This window comes from Erpetoichthys calabaricus, chromosome 14, assembly GCF_900747795.2.
Source record: "Erpetoichthys calabaricus chromosome 14, fErpCal1.3, whole genome shotgun sequence".
NCBI lineage: Eukaryota > Metazoa > Chordata > Cladistia > Polypteriformes > Polypteridae > Erpetoichthys > Erpetoichthys calabaricus.
The window spans coordinates 107,850,148-107,867,799 of record NC_041407.2 but is presented as its reverse complement, the minus strand read 5'-3'; the positions used below and the strand labels follow the sequence as shown (position 1 = coordinate 107,867,799).

The 17,652-nt window shown below is 43.5% G+C and overlaps 1 protein-coding gene across 2 annotated transcripts in view; it reads left to right on the top strand.

The window, feature by feature from the left end:
• The window catches only part of myl4 (myosin, light chain 4, alkali; atrial, embryonic), a 301,275-nt gene that overhangs the window by 269,144 nt on the left and 14,479 nt on the right, over positions 1 to 17,652 (top strand). Inside the window, exons 1-3 of one of the 2 annotated variants that reach the window (XM_028819178.2) lie at positions 5,943 to 6,136; positions 16,762 to 16,789; positions 17,080 to 17,229. In XM_028819178.2, coding sequence (XP_028675011.1) covers positions 6,032 to 6,136; positions 16,762 to 16,789; positions 17,080 to 17,229 — 283 coding nt within the window. In that variant the 5' untranslated portion in view covers positions 5,943 to 6,031. Of the gene's footprint in view, positions 1 to 5,942; positions 6,137 to 16,761; positions 16,790 to 17,079; positions 17,230 to 17,652 lie in introns of those variants that run through there. The other variant, XM_051918928.1, reaches the window with a different exon arrangement.

The window sequence follows — 17,652 nt, the reverse complement described above, 5'->3', positions numbered from 1 at the left end:
TGCCTGTATAGAAGACCCCCTATAGCTGCCTCGAAAGATCGCATATTGTAATCTGCTCAGTAAATCCAAGATCTCATTTCATATTCAAAGATCTCTTCCCAGATTGAATGGTTCTTTTAACCGAGGAGCCACCCAACCCAGTAAGGCGCCATTTTAGAGCCCGTATCTGTGTGTGTGTTTTGAGGGGGGCTGTCCTGTCCTGTCCCACTCAGATTCCTGCCGGACATCCAGTGCTACCAGGATCGGCTGGTGTGTCCCGTGACAGTAAATTGGATTGAGAATGTGGACCTTCAGGGGTCCTGTGATGTTTCCCTACTTTCTAAAACACACCAGTTGATTTTGTGTTACACGTTATAACCTAAACACGAGAGATACACTAAAAGAGAAGAGCGCTCTAACTGCGTTTTATATTTTATTAATTGTATCCTTTATTAATAAACAACAAATTCAAAGAGACACAGTGTACCGAAATCTGCTTCAGATCAGACTAAATAAGCAATCGGCGGCCAGTCCAGACATGCAGCTCTCAAACAAACGGGAGTCGGAATGCGTGTGACATACACGGTGACATGATTCATCCTGTCACATTTTGGGCTTAGGCGCCAAATCCTGGTGACAAATCTGTCTTCGTTTTATTGAATGAACGCCTTAACCCTCCCTCGGCTTTCTAATCCCGTTTAATGCGTCTTATTAAAGAGTCTCGAAGCTCCTGCCAGATCGTTCTTTGGCCCTTAATAGCGAGGAGGACACAACTGCACATTATCTCCTATAAATAGCGCTGGGTTTACTCGGGGGCTCGGGGATGGTGGGTGGGGGTGGTGTGGTCCTCGCGGATGTTCAGCTCGTCTTATTATTTGCTGAGCTATGCAGCGCTGTATGGGCTTATCTGACCAATGACATGTTTTTGTTTTTTTTGGAACTCGTTTGCTTGACCCTGTGGAGAAGAAGCCCTTGAACAAACGACCACCCATCAGCTGTTTGTGGAGGACAGCAGTCATTTGTTCCTTTGTAATGCTTGGCATGCCCCAGTGTCACAGAAGACCTTGTGTGAGCTTGTCATCTCTTGACAAGGACAGACGCATCTCTCTGTCCCCCTTACAAAAAAAAAGCAAAGTCACCGGAAAAGAGATTCGTTAAAAAAATGGCGTGTGGCAGCAACGGAGAGCAGACGTTTGGAAAGCCGCTGACCTCTCAGGAGCTGCGGCCTCGTCCACTAAACTCCGAGAAAGACGACGTGTAACATAAAAATCGAATTTCTGATGGGCCCTTCTACAGCCAAATGACGCGCATATCACTCCTCTACACTTTGCAATGGTCTGCACATAAACATCAGTTTAGTGTGTTAGATTTTCTAAGCAGCGGCAGTGCGATACACGCGGTATGACATGGCGCACGCGTCAGATATTTGAAAGAAATGCAGGCGTCTGAAAATGAAGGCAACGTGCCAGAAAGTTGATTGTATGGATACTGTAGCTGCTGTGTGCGAAGACAGAGGCAGAAAGGGCACTATATGGTGGAGAGATAGGTAAATCGGAAAGGCACTATATCTTAGATAGACAAAGGCATAGATTGTAAGAGAATAACACCAAATAACCAAGAAGTAGACCGATTGGAAAGGCACTAAGTGAGAGATAGATAGATAGATCTGTAAAAGGCACTATATAATAGATAGATAGATAGATAGATAGATAGATAGATAGAAGTGAAAGGCACTATATGATAGATAAATAGATAGATGTGAAATGCACTATATGATAGATAGATAGATATGTAAAAGGCACTATATAATAGATAGATAGATAGATAGATAGATAGATAGAAGTGCAAGGCACTATATGATAGATAAATAGATAGATGTGAAATGCACTATATGATAGATAGATAGATATGTAAAAGGCACTATATAATAGATAAATAGATATGAAAGGCACTATATGATAGATGGAGAGATAGATAGAAGTGAAAGACACTATATGATAGATAGATTGATAGATAGATAGAAGTGAAAGGCACTATAAGATAGATAGATAGATAGATAGATAGATAGATAGATAGATAGATGTGAAAGGCACTATATGATAGATAGATAGATAGAAGTGAAAGGCACTATATGATAGATAGATAGATAGATAGAAGTGAAAGGCACTATAAGATAGATAGATAGATAGATAGATAGATAGATAGAAGTGAAAGGCACTATATGATAGATAGATAGATAGATAGATAGATAGATAGATAGATAGATGTGAAAGGCACTATAGATAGATAGATAGATAGATAGATAGATAGATAGATAGATAGATGTGAAAGGCACTATTAGATAGATAGATAGATAGATAGATAGATAGATAGATAGATAGATAGATAGATAGATAGATAGATAGATAGATGTGAAAGGCACTATATGATAGATAGATACTTTATTAATCCCAAGGGGAAATTCACATTTTCTTTTTCTTTTTTTTTAGATAGATAGATAAATTGGAAAGGCACTATATCTTAGATAGACAAAGGAATAGATTATAAGAGAAAAACACCAAATCACCAAGAAGTAGACAGATATAAAAGGCACCATATGATAGTTAGACATGAAAGGCACTATATAACGAATAGATAGATCGGAAAGCCACGATATCTTACATTTACAAAGGAACAGATTGTGAGAGAATAGCACCAAATAACCAAGAAGTAGACAGATACATCCATCCATCCATTATCCAACTCGCTATATCCTAACTACAGGGTCATGGGAGTCTGCTGGAGCCAATCCCAGCCAGCACAGGGCGCAAGGCAGGAAATAAACCCCGGGCAGGGCGCCAGCCCACCGCAGAGACTAAGTTCACATTTTCTTAATCTGTCGTCTCCTGCTGGGTCACTCAAAAAAAACACCTCATTGAACGAACTTAGATTATTTACACTGCACATCAACGATGGCTTTACGTCAAAATAAAGTGCAGTTTTTCATAGAACTAAATTCATCCATCCATCCATCCATCCATTTTCCAACCCGCTGAATCCGAACACAGGGTCACGGGGGTCTGCTGGAGCCAATCCCAGCCAACACAGGGCACAAGGCAGGAAACAATCCTGGGCAGGGTGCCATCCCACCGCAGTAGAACTAAATTCCAACTCCGCAATCTTATTTGTGTTAACTGCCGTAAGCAATTCTACCTTAATAAAAGGATAGGTGTCTGTGTGTCCGTCCAGATGCTGGTCTCTATCATTCCAATAGATGGCGCATCACAAACATTAACACAAAGCTTTAACCCATCAGATGCCAGTCTCTATATATAAAAGACTCACTCATCACGAAATCTCCCGAACTATGAGGACTTGGGACTTGAAATTTGGAATGTAGGTTACCCTTGGGCAGGGTGCCAGCCCACCGCAGGGCACACATGAAGCACAATTTGGGATCGCTAATGCACCTAAACTGCATGTCTTTGGACTGTGGGAGGTCCCGGGTCTCCTAATTGCGAGGCAGCAGCGCTACCACTGCGCTACCGTGCCACCCTTAGACAGATATAAAAGGCACTATATAGATGAATAGATAGATTGGAAAGGCACTTCATCAGGTAGATAAATAGACTAAAAGTGAGCATCACTAAATAACCTATAGGTAGACAGATATGAAAGGCACTATATAGATAGATATGAAAGGTGCTGGTTGGATAGCTAGAAAAGCCACTGTATCGATGAGTATAAATTGAACGTTTTCAGCACTAAATAATCAATTGGTAGACAAACATTAGATAGGCAGATAGAAAGGCACTATATGATAGATACTGTACATAGATAGATGTAGACATGAAAACACTATCATACATATGCAAATAAATAAATCGACTGTAAGTGAAGCACGCTAAATTACCAATAGATAAACAGATATGAAAGGCACAATAAAGATAAACGGTGATGGGATACACTATTTAACAGACAGATAGGAAGATAGACAGTATATGTACTGTTTACAGATAGCCATGAAAGGCACTATATCACAGACAAATAAACCAGTTGAAAGTGAACAGCAGTATAAGTAAACAGAAATGAATTGTGTTGGAGTCATTGGTAGACACTATATTACAGACAGAGGCTAGGGATCTACGGTTCAAATCCCGTAAATGCCAATAGGGACTCTGCTCTGTTGGGCCCTTAACCTGCAATTGTTGAGCGCTTTGAGTAGTGAGAAAAGCGCTATATAAATGCAAAGAATTATTAGAAAGATAGTGTGTTTGAGGGCGGTATGGTGGCGCAGTGGGTAGCGCTGCTACCTCACAGTTAGGAGACCTGGGTTCGCTTCCCGGGTCCTCCCTGCGTGGAGTTTGCATGTTCTCCCCGTGTCTGCATGGGTTTCCTCCCACAGTCCAAAGACATGCAGGTTAGGTGGATTGGCGATCCTAAATTGTCCCTAGTGTGTGCTTGGTGTGTGGGTGTGTTTGTGTGTGTCCTGCGGTGGGTTGGCACCCTGCCCGGGATTGTTTCCTGCCTTGTGCCCTGTGTTGGCTGGGATTGGCTCCAGCAGACCCCCCGTGACCCTATGTTCGGATTCAGCGGGTTTGAAAATGGATGGATGGATAGTGTGTTTGATTGATAGACCTATAGATATAGGTAAAAGGCACTATATTACAGATAAATAGACAAATAGCCTGAAAGTGAACCGCACTAAATAACGTAATGGTAGAAAAATCTCAAATGTGGCACTTGGTGCCACGGCCCACCTGCCAAGTTGTTCTGCCTGCCTAAGGTAAAGTCATCCCTGATGGAGGATCGCAGGAATCGTGGGAAAGAGGGGTCCTTTCATCGGATTGGCTGGCCCAGCGCTGTTTCAGCCATGGAATGGCCAAATGGAGGAGGCAGCTTGATGGATGAGGTCTCCAGGACTCTAAATATATCCAAATCTTCTGCTCCGTACTTCTAAAATTTTTATTTTTATACTGTATTGAGGATTTGTTCTGTTCTGTGTATTGTATTGTATTGTATTGTATTGACCCCTTTTTTTGACACCCACTGCACGCCCAACCTACCTGGAAAGGGGTCTCTTTTCGAACTGCATTTCCCGAGGTTTATTGGGAGTTTTTCTTTGTCTTCTTAGAGAGTCAAGGCTGGGGGGCTGTCAAGAGGCAAGGCCTGTTAAAGCCCATTGCGGCACTTATTGTGTGATTTTGGGCTATACAAAAATAAATTGTATTGTATTGTATATGAAAGGCACTTAGACAGACATGAAAAGAACGCTATCATGTCATATAGATAAATAGTTTGCAAGTGAGCAGCACTAAATGATCAATACTTATCAGATATTAAAGGCACAGACAGCTAAAAGGCAGTACATAATAGAGAGATGTAAACGGCCCTATATCTTATCCACATACATAGATTGAAAGTGAATGCCACTAAGTAACCAGTGACAGGTAGACTGATTTGAAAGGCGCTATATGGAGTGCCTGATAGACAGACAGACGGGCAGATCCTCTTTCTATAACTGCGGACTTTCCTAGGCAGATTTCCGTGCCCTTGCCGTCGCCTCCACGTCTTCTCCATTGTGCGGCCTCCTTTCTCAGCAGGCGCGTTGCATTTTTCAGCCGTAAGCATTTTTATCTCTGACAGGCATCGCAGTTCGAATTTCAAGAAGGCGAACTATAAAAAGATCCTCAGCATCCCCTGTGTATTGTCTGCGATGCCCAATTAGAGAGTTCCTTTCATATTACCGCATTTTAAACGCCTATGTCAAGAGATTAAAATAATAATTAAAAACAACAAGAATCTGCTCCCTTGATTACCGATAAAGCAGTCAACTGTCATCGCCCAGGTGAAAGGAGCTGACGACAATGGACAATTGTCCAACAGGAACTCTGTTTAGACTCCATTCCTTTTATAGTAAGTAGCGGGCACCCCTTCAGCTGGCCGGCCGGCCTCCCTCCGGTGCCGAAGGAGTGGACTGGTATAAAAGCAGAGGAGGGTCGCTCATTCTTTCGTCCAGGACCTTTTTTTTGTTCCAGCGCAGCTCTGAGAAGACACCGACCGAAGAAGCAGCATGGCCCCAAAGAAGCCCGAACCTAAGAAGGAGGCAGCTAAACCTGCGCCCGCTCCAGAGCCTGAGCCCCCCAAGGAACCTGAGTTCGACCCAAAGAGTGTCACTGTAAGTCCGCCGCTGATGATCCTCATGGTTGATGCAATTGCGAGGATTATTATATGAAAGTGTTCAGTTCCTTCATGCTGGTTCTCGTTTCCACTAAAACCATATCCATCCATCCATTTTTAGAGAAGTCGAACTGAGGCGCGCAGTTAACACATCGCTGGCACAACGCAAAACTAGAGGCGATGCCAGTCCATCGCAGGGAGGGTATCAGTCAGCCCGGGCTCTAAACGAGAGGGCGGCATTCGCAGGGAGGGGGCGAGCTCTTTGGCGGGGGTGTGAAGGGCTTACTTTTCTGTCGCCAATGGTCAGAATTGGGCATTACGGGTGGGTCACCTGTGATTCAAGGAAGCGGCAGGAAAACTTTAGCGTTTATAATAACGTAATAAAAAAAAAATTGGAAGCAAAACGTGTTTTCGTGAATGGCAATAGCAGCTATGGTCCTTAAATACTGAACAGGGCGATGTTATATGTGATATAGAAAAGACACATCTCGAATGTCATTTGACCCGCAATTAATTGAACGAAATTTCCGGGGCGATTTGCCAAATGCAAGTCCGTAGGGGTACTGAACTCCGATGTCTCCGCCATTGAAAAGGCCAGCTCGGCAAATCCTCTTTCTCGGCACATTTACTACACGTAATTCCAAGCGGAATCGTGAATGTTGTGGTCATTTAAAATATATCTGGGAATATGCGCGTGCAGTCTACTGGGTCATTATAACAGAAGAAGTTGAATTGAACTTTAAAGGACCTCTCAACGCCGGGGCAAGAACGATACGGTAAAGAGTCTGCGTAAATTCCAAAAGATCCGAACCTCAACCCTGGCCTCCCATCCATCCATCCTATATCCTAACTACAGGGTCACGGGGGTCCGCTGGAGCCAATCCCAGCCAACACAGGGCGCAAGGCAGGAAACAAACCCCGGGCAGGGCGCCAGCCCACCGCAGACCCTGGCATTCATTTTGACGATTACCTGCTTATACTTAATGTGTTTTACTAAATGCCAGCCTCAGTATACCAGTGACCTGTGTTCGAAGTCGGGATGTTACTTGAGTGATGTGCGCACGTTCTCCTCGTGTCAGAGTGGCCGTTTCACTGGGTACACCGCTCACATCCCAAAGCATGCACGTTAGGTTAAATGTCAACCCCAAATTGTGATTGAGTGTGGGTGTATGTGACATGCCATGCCGGATCGCTTTCCCTCAATGGTATCACAAAATAAGTGACACTGAAATGAACAGACGAGTTTGAAAAATGGATGGACGCTTTACAGGGTGGCACTGCTGCTTTAAGTGTGTATGAGAGACGCAAGGATCCACTAATTGTGGATCCTAGGCTTTGCTTTTTTTCTTTTAATCCACATTTTAACATGACTCGTTTCTCAGTTTATTTACTGATCATAATGCAAGTCGTTGTAGAAAGCGCACTTTGGAGTGCGCATATTTCACATTAAAAATCACCAATCATATCAATTCTATTCCAAACACGAAATGTCGGACCAATCAGCTGTCTGTATTTATGGCGCGAAACTTAAGAACTCGGCACTGCGCAAGCGCGATGTCAAGGCGTCTAGTTCTGAGACGCCTCTCTGTAGTCACGCGTTTGACTTGTTTAACGGACAGAAAAAAAAACATAGAATGTACATTTCTGAAAACAAAAATGTATTAACTGTAGTTTTTGAAAGCAGACATATTGGGGCAGATGTTCAATTTTCCGTGGAGGAGGCAGAGATATAACTCAGCATATCAATCCCGGAAAACATCAAGACGCCATTAAGAGTCAGTGTGCCAGGTAAGTTAGGCAGTACTTGAATGAAGCAGACACAATTTGTGCAAGCGTAGTACTTTTAACATATTATTTACCAGCAAAAGTTAAAATAACGATATCAGTGGCGTTGTGGGACTTTAAAGTTCAATGCAGTTCTCGTATACAAGTGGTCGTAGATAGCACGGTGGCTTCGGAATAAGCCTCCAGTAAGCGTATGAGGTGTTGTTTAAAAACACAAGTAATAAAATGCATTATACGAGTGGCCTTGATTTCCTGCATTGGTTTGGTTTTATTCTGTAGAGTAACTCTGTGTGTGAAGAGTGTCAACGTGTTCATGTAGAATTTCTTCATCTGCTTCATCCCCTTTTTCACTTTGAGAATCAATGCACAATAATATCGTGGCAATAACATATTAGGGCGGCACGGTGGCGCAGTAGTAGTGCTGCTGCATCGCAGTAAGGAGACCTGTAAGTAAATCCGCGATGCCCACTTCACCAAGCGTACTGAGTTCTTTTACAGTGAGAATCTGCACCCTTGTCCAACTAACTATACGAAAAGGACCAAATCTGAAACTAAGTGATTTGCGAATGTCTTATGGGTGCTTTCACGTTTACCGAATACGTGAGTTTTATATTTTTTAAAATTCTCCCATCCCAAGACCAGTTTCCACAATGTCACTTCAATAGCCGAGCATCCTGATGTGTGAAGTGGAAAAGCGGCAAAAAAAAAAAAAAAAAAAACTGCGCCGGTGTGCCCGTGATGCTCAGGTCTACCAACTTCGATATTCGATTAAGTTTTCTCACGCGGCCAGAACTAGAAGACGCCGTCCACTTCGGATTCCACGAAGAAGCAAATCATTAAAATGACGGACTCCGCAATCTAAAATACATTAAAGCAGATTCCTAAGCCGGTTCGGGAAATCGATGGATGGCTTTTAAAATGTCAGTTTGACTTTAAACTGGTGGTGTATGCTGCATTCTTAAAAAAATCTGGTTCTGTAACGGCACTTTACTGGGTTGTGTGGTTCCTGGGAAAGAACCATTTCATTCTGGGGAAGTTTCTTCACGTATAAAATTTGTACTTTGGGTTTTAAAAAGTTCCCAGCAGGTGCAGAAAATAAAAGTCTTGACTTAAATGTACAATAGGTAGCCTAACAGGGTACTAACAGATCAAGGAATCCAGAAATTTGTTACTGTGAAGACTTTTAAAATCAGGAATCAATTAGTATTTAACACATGTGTTACCTTCCATTCGTGGCTATTTGTGGAACATGTTAGGGATCTACAAAAATAAACATTCTTTCTGGAACATTCTTGTGGAAGACTCTTCTTGGAAAGTTTGTTCCCCTGAGGCATTGCTCTGAAGAAGCACTTTGGCGCCTTTTTTTTTTAAGAGTGTGACCACAAGTTAAATTGGCAGATTGAGGAAGTGACTGGATAGGTGGATTACAAGTTTATAAAGCTCAGTTGGATATGCCTGTCTTTTTAAATTAATAATCTATTTATGATTACATTGTGATGAAATGGCGCTGACAAAGTCATTAGAGCCCAATGGCGTTTCTTTCATTCTTTGCATTTATGGATGGGAACAGCTGCCAGCAGCAGGTGCATGCAGTCTGCTAAAGCCGAGCGGACCGTCCGGCGCGTGAGATAATCTGCTTTCGACTTTGATTATTGTTAAGATGAACTCTTCCGCTTTCACATTCTTTTACAGCGCCATTGTATTTGGAAGCTTTAGAGATGAATGTCAACAGTAATTTTATTAATCCTTTAAGAAGGAACAATAGCCCGGAATGTGATGGCAGGGTGTTGGCACATGCAGCGAGTAGCAGCACTGCCAACTTAGAGCTCTCTACTCAGTTCGATTCATGCCAGAGGGCACACTTGTCACACGTCTAGGGGCTTTTTAAGCAAAGATGACTCGTTAAGCATAATGGCGATATGGTGGACTTTCTGACAGATTTCCCCTGGCAGCAATTCCTCCTGGATAGTCTCTCTTTAAAAAAATAAATAAATAAAGGTGCCAAAGTCCTGAGGAGCCACACTTGCTACACGTTTGCACTTCAACCAATTTCTTAATCACAACCCTTTTATTTATAGTAAAGCTATATACGTTTTAGGCTTAATTTAAGTTAACAATTTAGAACACGGGCATCCAACGCCTATCCTGAAGGGCCACAGTGGCTGCAGGTTTTTATTCTAACCATCTTGTTAATTAGTGACCAGTTTCGGCTGCTGATCAACTTCTTTTGCCTTTGTGTTAATTAACTTGACTCAGGCTCTTTTCTTTTTCTTAATCAGCAGCCAAATAATAGTGAGACACAAAACAAGCCGCCACATGACCATCTCTCTGTGCCCATCACACAATGTCTGAAAATAAAGAAAGGTGATGGTCTCAGTAAGGTTGCTCTCACAGGTCACCAAAACATTTTCACGATGTTCTAAGAAAAAACAGAAATGGAAATGTGTGCTGTGGCAGAATGAGAGTAGCAACAAGGCCATGGAATTATATAACGGGCTAATTAACAGCAAGAATCGTCTTCTCATTAAGAAACTGGTTGGAGTTTGACGCTCCGGTTTAGATGGTCGATCGTTTCACATCACATTTCTGTTTGGAAGTCATTTAAAGAAGAAAAGAGTCAATTCAGAGCACTGCATCCTTAAAAAAACAGGGCCATTAAAATAAAGGGAAAAATAATTTAATTAGCAGTGAAAACTGGTTACTGATTAGGAATAGGGTTAGAATGAAAACCTGCAGCACTGCGACCCTCCAGGCCCGGAGTTCGACACTCCTAATTTAGAACCTTATCATTACTTGTTTTAATTTTAAACAGTTTAGGATTTAATTGCCTCTTATTTTCTTAACAAGCCGCTATAGTTAATCTTAGGATCAAATAGTCAAAGGAACCACCAGCTCTTCATCTAACCTGGTGAAATTTAAAACTGCTTTTTTGCACCGTGCGTTAATAAATGAGAAGGAAAGAGCAGGACCGAGAAGTACAAACCGGTTCCAGTCCACACAGCACATGGATAATGGTGACAGAAACAAAAATCTACAACGTGATTTTATAATTAAATATATAAAAAATAAATTAAGTAATGCGATTATTTACTTTTAGTTATAAATGCACTAAAAAGCAAAAAATATTTTTTTCTTTAAGCACAATTTTCGTGGTTATGTGCGACTAAATAAAATCGAGGGGCGCACATAAATGAATTGATTCAAACGATTTTTGAAACTTGTTTAGCATGATGGGTAATTATAGAGTAGCCATTCTATTAATTGATTGAATGAATTAATTTATGGGCGCCCCACGATTTTGTTTAGTCACATATAACCACGAACATTGTAGTTAAAGAAAAGATTGTTTTTTGCTTTTTATTGCATTTATAACTAAAGTATATAAAATCGTTTTACTTAAAATCTATATTTTATTTTTTACTTTTTGAGTACTTTGCAAATCATTTTACTTTAATCATTTTCCGTGAACGGAGGAGGAGGTTGGGAGCATGCGCTGATTAAAGGCGCGTTTGCCACACCCAGCACACCGCAAAACACCCGGATGGAGATCAGAGCGCAGCCGTGTAACGGGTGACACCGCAGCACCAAACTCAACAGTGTGTGAGGTTTTTATTACAGTGGTTGGAACCTTCTTTAAAAGTATTACATAATATATCTCCTTTGCAGAATTATTTGAATACTAAAAAGAATTATATTTTGGTCTCTCTTTTTCTGTTCAGGCTCTTATGGGATTAGCGCTCGGTCGCTGCGAAAAAAAAATATCGACTACAGAACGGCAATACGTCCTCACCGAGACCATCGTAAGAGTAAGCCAGTAAAGTCGGCACCCACTCCAGGCAAGTGGGGGCAAACCGACGTGTCTCTCACTTGTATGCGCCGATATCGCACGTTATTCCCTCTCCGTCATTGTTGTGTGTGCGTTAATTAGAATCGCATAACCTTTGAGTACGGGGAAATGTGTTACGTAATTGCGTCGGTTTGACGGATTGTCATCGGTATTAAACACCTATGCAAAATTTGAATAAATTCGCATTGCCAAAAGATTTCACCCAGACAGAAGAGTCAAGTTAAATAAAATCATTTAATAACACAAATACCTTGAAATAATGAAAACACTAACAAGCCATTTAATTCAACAATCAATGCTTCGTTATCTTCTGAATAGGAAACTGGTTGGAAAGAAAACCTGCAGCCTCTGTGGCACCCCCAGACCTGTGATTGAGAATGCCTGCCATAGGGGAACCATTTTTGATTCCCAAAAGAACTGTCTGCATGAAGGTTCCGGAAGGATCCTTTATTTATTTAGGTCCAAAAAACAGCTTCCACAAAAGAGCCATGGATACATAAGAGAAGTAACTGATTGTATGAGGTCTCCTGCTATGTACAACCACACAGGCCAAGTTTGGGTTTTCTTGGTTTGTCGTGTCCTTCTCGGTCACCCAGTAGACGTTAAAGATTTCTCTTTTGTCCACATATTCGTAACATCTTCAAAGCCCAGCGAACCAACATCATGTGCAAAGAATGAAATGGCTCTTTGTCAAGCAATGGTTCTCCGAGGAGCTACACGAGCCACTAAAGAACCAGCATTTTTAAGAGTATAGACAACGCGGGCCTACAAGCTGGATGTACGTGGACGTTAATTATTTTTACAGCAGACCATAACCAGCCGAGCCCCCCCACCCCCTCCACATTTCCCTATCTAGTTGCTTTTAACTCTTGCATGGGCCCTTCTTCTTTGTTTCCTCAGGACGCCCCTTTCTCGAGATAAAGTTTCTTCGCTAATCCCTTCGAGGTGGCACGTTATTATTAGACGTGCGATGGACTTGCTCCTCAGCCTTGACCTTGACAGCCTGCTTTGAAATAATGCCTTATGCTCACTGTTGCCATCTCTGTAACTTGATGACCCTCCTCGACGGGCTCTTGTGCTACTAACATAACGAGAGGTAGTTGTTTGTGTTGGCCTTCTTCAGTCGCAGCGTCAGCTGCACATCTCACTTTACCGAAAAGGTCACTTGTCGAGTGTCTTGGAGGGTCATGTGAGGAGGCCCAACTGGAAGTTACTGTGGGGTCAGTATGGTCATGTGCCCAGGGTCCAGTGAAATCCATACGTGCGTGTGTTAACTGACGTGCCACTCTGTGCCACAATCATATATACAGTATATATATACTGTGCCACCTTCCATGGGACCACCACGCCTGGCATCTTTTATATGGTGGAATATTTTGGGCAAAATTCTTCTTTTTTTCTTCTTCTTTTCCCACATCAACGTGGGGTTGATGTGCCTGACCAACGTTTCCCATACAGCTCAGTCCTGCACCTTTTCCCCAGTCAGACCTTTTCCTTCACATCTTTGTTTCCTTCCTCTTCTGCTTAGGCCTCCCTCACTTTCTTTTCTCTTGTTCTCCCATTCCTATCACTCTTTTGCCCTCATACACCTTGTCTCTCCTCACTTCAGCCTACTTTCCTGTTCTTTCTTAGATTTCTCTCCCACTTTTGTTGTACCCCATTTCTTATTCTGTCCTTTTTTGTTGTTTCTCCACACATCCATCTCAACATTCTCATTTCCGACACCTCCAACTTCTGCACTCCCCTTACTGCCCACATTTCCACTCCATGCATCATTGCTGGTCTTGCATTGACCCTAAAACCCTTACTTTTTCCCTTAATTCTTCGATCACATCATACACCTGATGCCTTCTTCCAGTTCCTGCATCTACTCCATGCACTCTGTGGGTTATCTCTGCATCTAATTCTCCATCTTGGTGCAGCACTAGTTCAGCAATTAATGTAATAAATGCTCCTGCCTTTATGAAGTCAGTCAGTCGGTCATTGTCCAACCCACTATATCCTAACTACAGGGTCACGGGGGTCTGCTGCAGCCAATCCCAGCCAACACAGGGCACAAGGCAGGAACAAATTCCCAGGCAGGGCACCAGCCCACCTCAGGGCACACACACAAACACACACACCAAGCACACACTAGGGACAACATAGGATCGCCAATGCACCTAACCTGCATGTCTTTGGACTGTGGGTGGAAACCAACGCAGACATTCGTAATAATAACATAGAAGGAGTCCGGCCATCGCCCCTCCCCTCGGCCCACAGCCTCTCTCTTGGATTAGCATGAATGCATCACTACCACAAGCAAACTATGATACTTCACAAAATCAACCGGAATGTTCAAGCAAATTATAGAAAAATAACCTGATCTAAATCCTTTAAGCAGTTCTCTCGTGAAAAGCGGACAGACATTGGATTTTATAAATATATCTTGTCACACATGTACGCATGGGAGGCAGCTAAAGGGCTCGAATAGTGACAATTCCATGTCTGACCAGGGGGTGGCGAGGTGCAGACTTTTTCTCTCGACCCTCGGCAGACCATTCACGGGAAATTCCACAGGGTTCTGGCACCCGTGATGATGTCACTTCCTGTCCAGACCTTCAAAGCTGCCACCTTTGCCACATGTCATCAGTCCAGATGGCATCACTTCCGATTTTCGGCACTTGTGATGGCATCACTTCCGGCTCCGTCGCCCATGATGAAGTCACTTCCGGGTTTCACTGCCCATGATGAAGTCACTTCCTGTCCAGACCTTTAAAGCCACCATCTTTGCCACATGTCATCAGTCCTGTTTTGGACTTTGAACCAGACACAACTCCACAAAATCCAACTCTTTTGCAGTCAGGGCATAATATACAGGTGGCTGCCCCAAACCTTTTTATGTCTCCTGTCCATTCTTGTGACAATGTATGTATATATATATATATATATATATATATATATATATATTGTAAGAAGGACGCTATATAGCGACCAACCCAACACAGATTGAACACGGGAGGCACGTGTAAAATAAAACAATTATTTATTTTTCTTCCCCTGTGGGCGCACGTCTTCCTCATGTCCCACAGGCAATACACAGTCCCAACCACAGCACACAATGAAACACAAAAGCACTTTCTCTTTCCTATCCTTGGCACCACCACTCCTCCTCAATAAGCTTTGTCCTCCTCCCACCTGACTCCAGCCGCTGAGTGGTGGTCTCTGGCTCCTTTTATAGTTCACCCGGATGTGCTCCATGTGCTTAATGGCCGAGTTCTGGCCGCACTTCCGGTTGTGATGGATCTGCTGCCCACACGGGCTCAGGAGTCCCAAACACAGCACCCCCTGGCGGTGCCTGCAGGACCCAACAGGGCGTCACCCAACTCCAATTCCCATGGAGCCCTGTCGGAAACTGAGGCATCGCTCCTACCCAGGGGGTGGCCATCTAGCGTCCAGTGGGAGGTATTGCACTGTCCAGGGCTGCTCCCCCTGGATATAGTGTGCAGGGGTGTCCCGACCGGGCATGGACCCCAGCTACCTGACACTATATATATATATATATATATATATATATATATATATATATATATATATATATATATATATATATATATATTGTGATATATGGCCGGCAGTTTGTCCCGGCCAATACCCCCAGGCCGCCAGATGGAGCCCTCCCTGCAACACGGAGGTGCCCCGAATTCCAGCAGGGCCTCATGGACATTGGAGTTTTAATGCACAGCCCTGCTGGATACCATGGGGGTCACCAGGGGACTTCTATTTGCCTTATAACCTGGAAGTACTTCCCAGTCGAGGGGACAGAGGCAATGACGTACTTCCGGACTGAAGAAAAGGAGTTTTACCCGACCCGGAAGTGTTATAAAGTCACACGGACTAAAGGACAGAAACACTTCCGGGTCAAGAAGTATAAAAGGACTAAGGGTAACCCCAGCAGATCGAGCTGAGTTGGGAGGAAGGGTAACAACACGTCTGGGAGTGGAGGATTGATTAATGTATTAGAGTATTGTGTTATTTATGAGTATTGTGGAGTGGAGGGTGCTTGGTGCACGTATTTGTCCGAATAAATTTAATTATTGGACTTTTATCTGGTGTCTGGCGTCTGATCTGAGGGTCCAAGGGGACGACAACAAATATATATTGTGGCAGACAACCGAGGACCTTGCCTCACCGGGACACATGGAACAAGGGAGGACCGGGAGAGGGGCAATTATATTCCCCTGGACGTAAGAGGGCAGCCCCCCCAGGGGTCCGTGGCTGCCACCAGGGGATGCTTGGATGGTTCCTGAGCTATGGACTGCAGCACTTCCACCACACAAGGAAGTGCTGCCGGAAGATCATCAAGGAGCACCTGGAGCACATCTGGGTATGGCATAAAAGGGGCCACTTTACTCCATTTGGTGAGCTGGAGTCGGGTGGAAGAGGACGGAGCTTGCAAGGAGTAGAGTGAAGTGAAGTGAAGTGGAGTGGAGTGGAGTGGAGTGGAGGAAGGCAGAAGAAACGAAAGGACTGAGAGTATTGTGGCTAATTGTGCACAGTGGTATTGTGTTGAGGAATAAAACGTGTGTGTTTTGGACATTTGGCTGTCTCAGTGTCTGTCTGTGTCCGGGGCATCTTTCACAATATATCTCACAATCCAAAACCCACCCGATAGGCCCTCTTGTCCTGTGGTCTAGAGGTGCATTCTGCCTGTTTTGCTGCCTGATAAGCACCGACTACATCTGAGGAGGCCTCACTGGTATTTGTGGTAGATGCCCATCTACTTTGACATCTGCTTGTTGTCTTGTCACCCCAGCGTTCAGAGCTCACGCACAAAGCTGCCTTTAAATGAGTTTAAAATGAGAGCAGAAGTTGGCAGCCACATTATAAAATCAGTCGGGCACCACTGTGTGCCTGTGGACTGTTTTAAAATATAAAGGAGTGGATTTGAACCCCACGGCCTGCACCTTTTAGCTGCCATCCAATAACATTTTGTTCTCTTTGTCTTTCAGATTGAATTCAATGCGGACCAGATTGAAGGTCAGTTCCTCCACATGCATGTTTTTCCTAAGTGTCTTGTCGTGATGTGATTATACCATAAAACACTGAAGGTGTTTGAAACTCCAAGCAGATTTGATCTCTGCAGCTGACGGAGGCTGAACAAGTAGAACAATAAATGTCTGCCCGGCCTGTGTGTTAATGTGTCAGTAGTAGCCATCATCGCGGTCCCCACCATGGAAGGGACATCTGAGATCAGTATAATTAAATATGTTGCCACAGATCCACGTCAGGCTGCCAGCTCACTGCGGCTTCGTTTTGTTGTCTTCCAGAGTTCAAGGAGGCTTTCATGCTGTTTGATAGGACGCCCACCGGAGAGATGAAGATCACCTACGCTCAGTGTGGCGACGTCATGAGGGCTCTGGGGCAGAACCCTACCAACGCCGAGGTCCTTAAAGTGCTGGGCAAACCCAAACCAGAAGGTGGGCTCTGTAATATTGGCTTGCATTTACGCTTTTATTACTTTTTAGCAAAAAGCCAAGAAAAAAAAAGGACGGTTCCAACTCAGAAATAAAAAATGCAGGAACCAGATGAGGGTGTCGTTATTAATCTGAAGTTCTGATAAGACGTTTAGAAATTTCTGAGGCAACCTGGAATTTCATTTAGACAGCAGAACTGAGACCTACAGTGGCATACGGTGACTGCAAAAAGTTTGATTGGAAAGGCGCTATATGATTGGTATGGAAGACACTATGAAACAAGTGAATGACTCTGGAGAAAGGAAAGGCACTATATGGGTCGATATGAAAGGCACAATAGAAAGGAAAGGCACTATATGGGTCGATATGAAAGGGGCTATAGAAAGGAAAGGCACTATATGGGTCGATATGAAAGGGGCTATACAA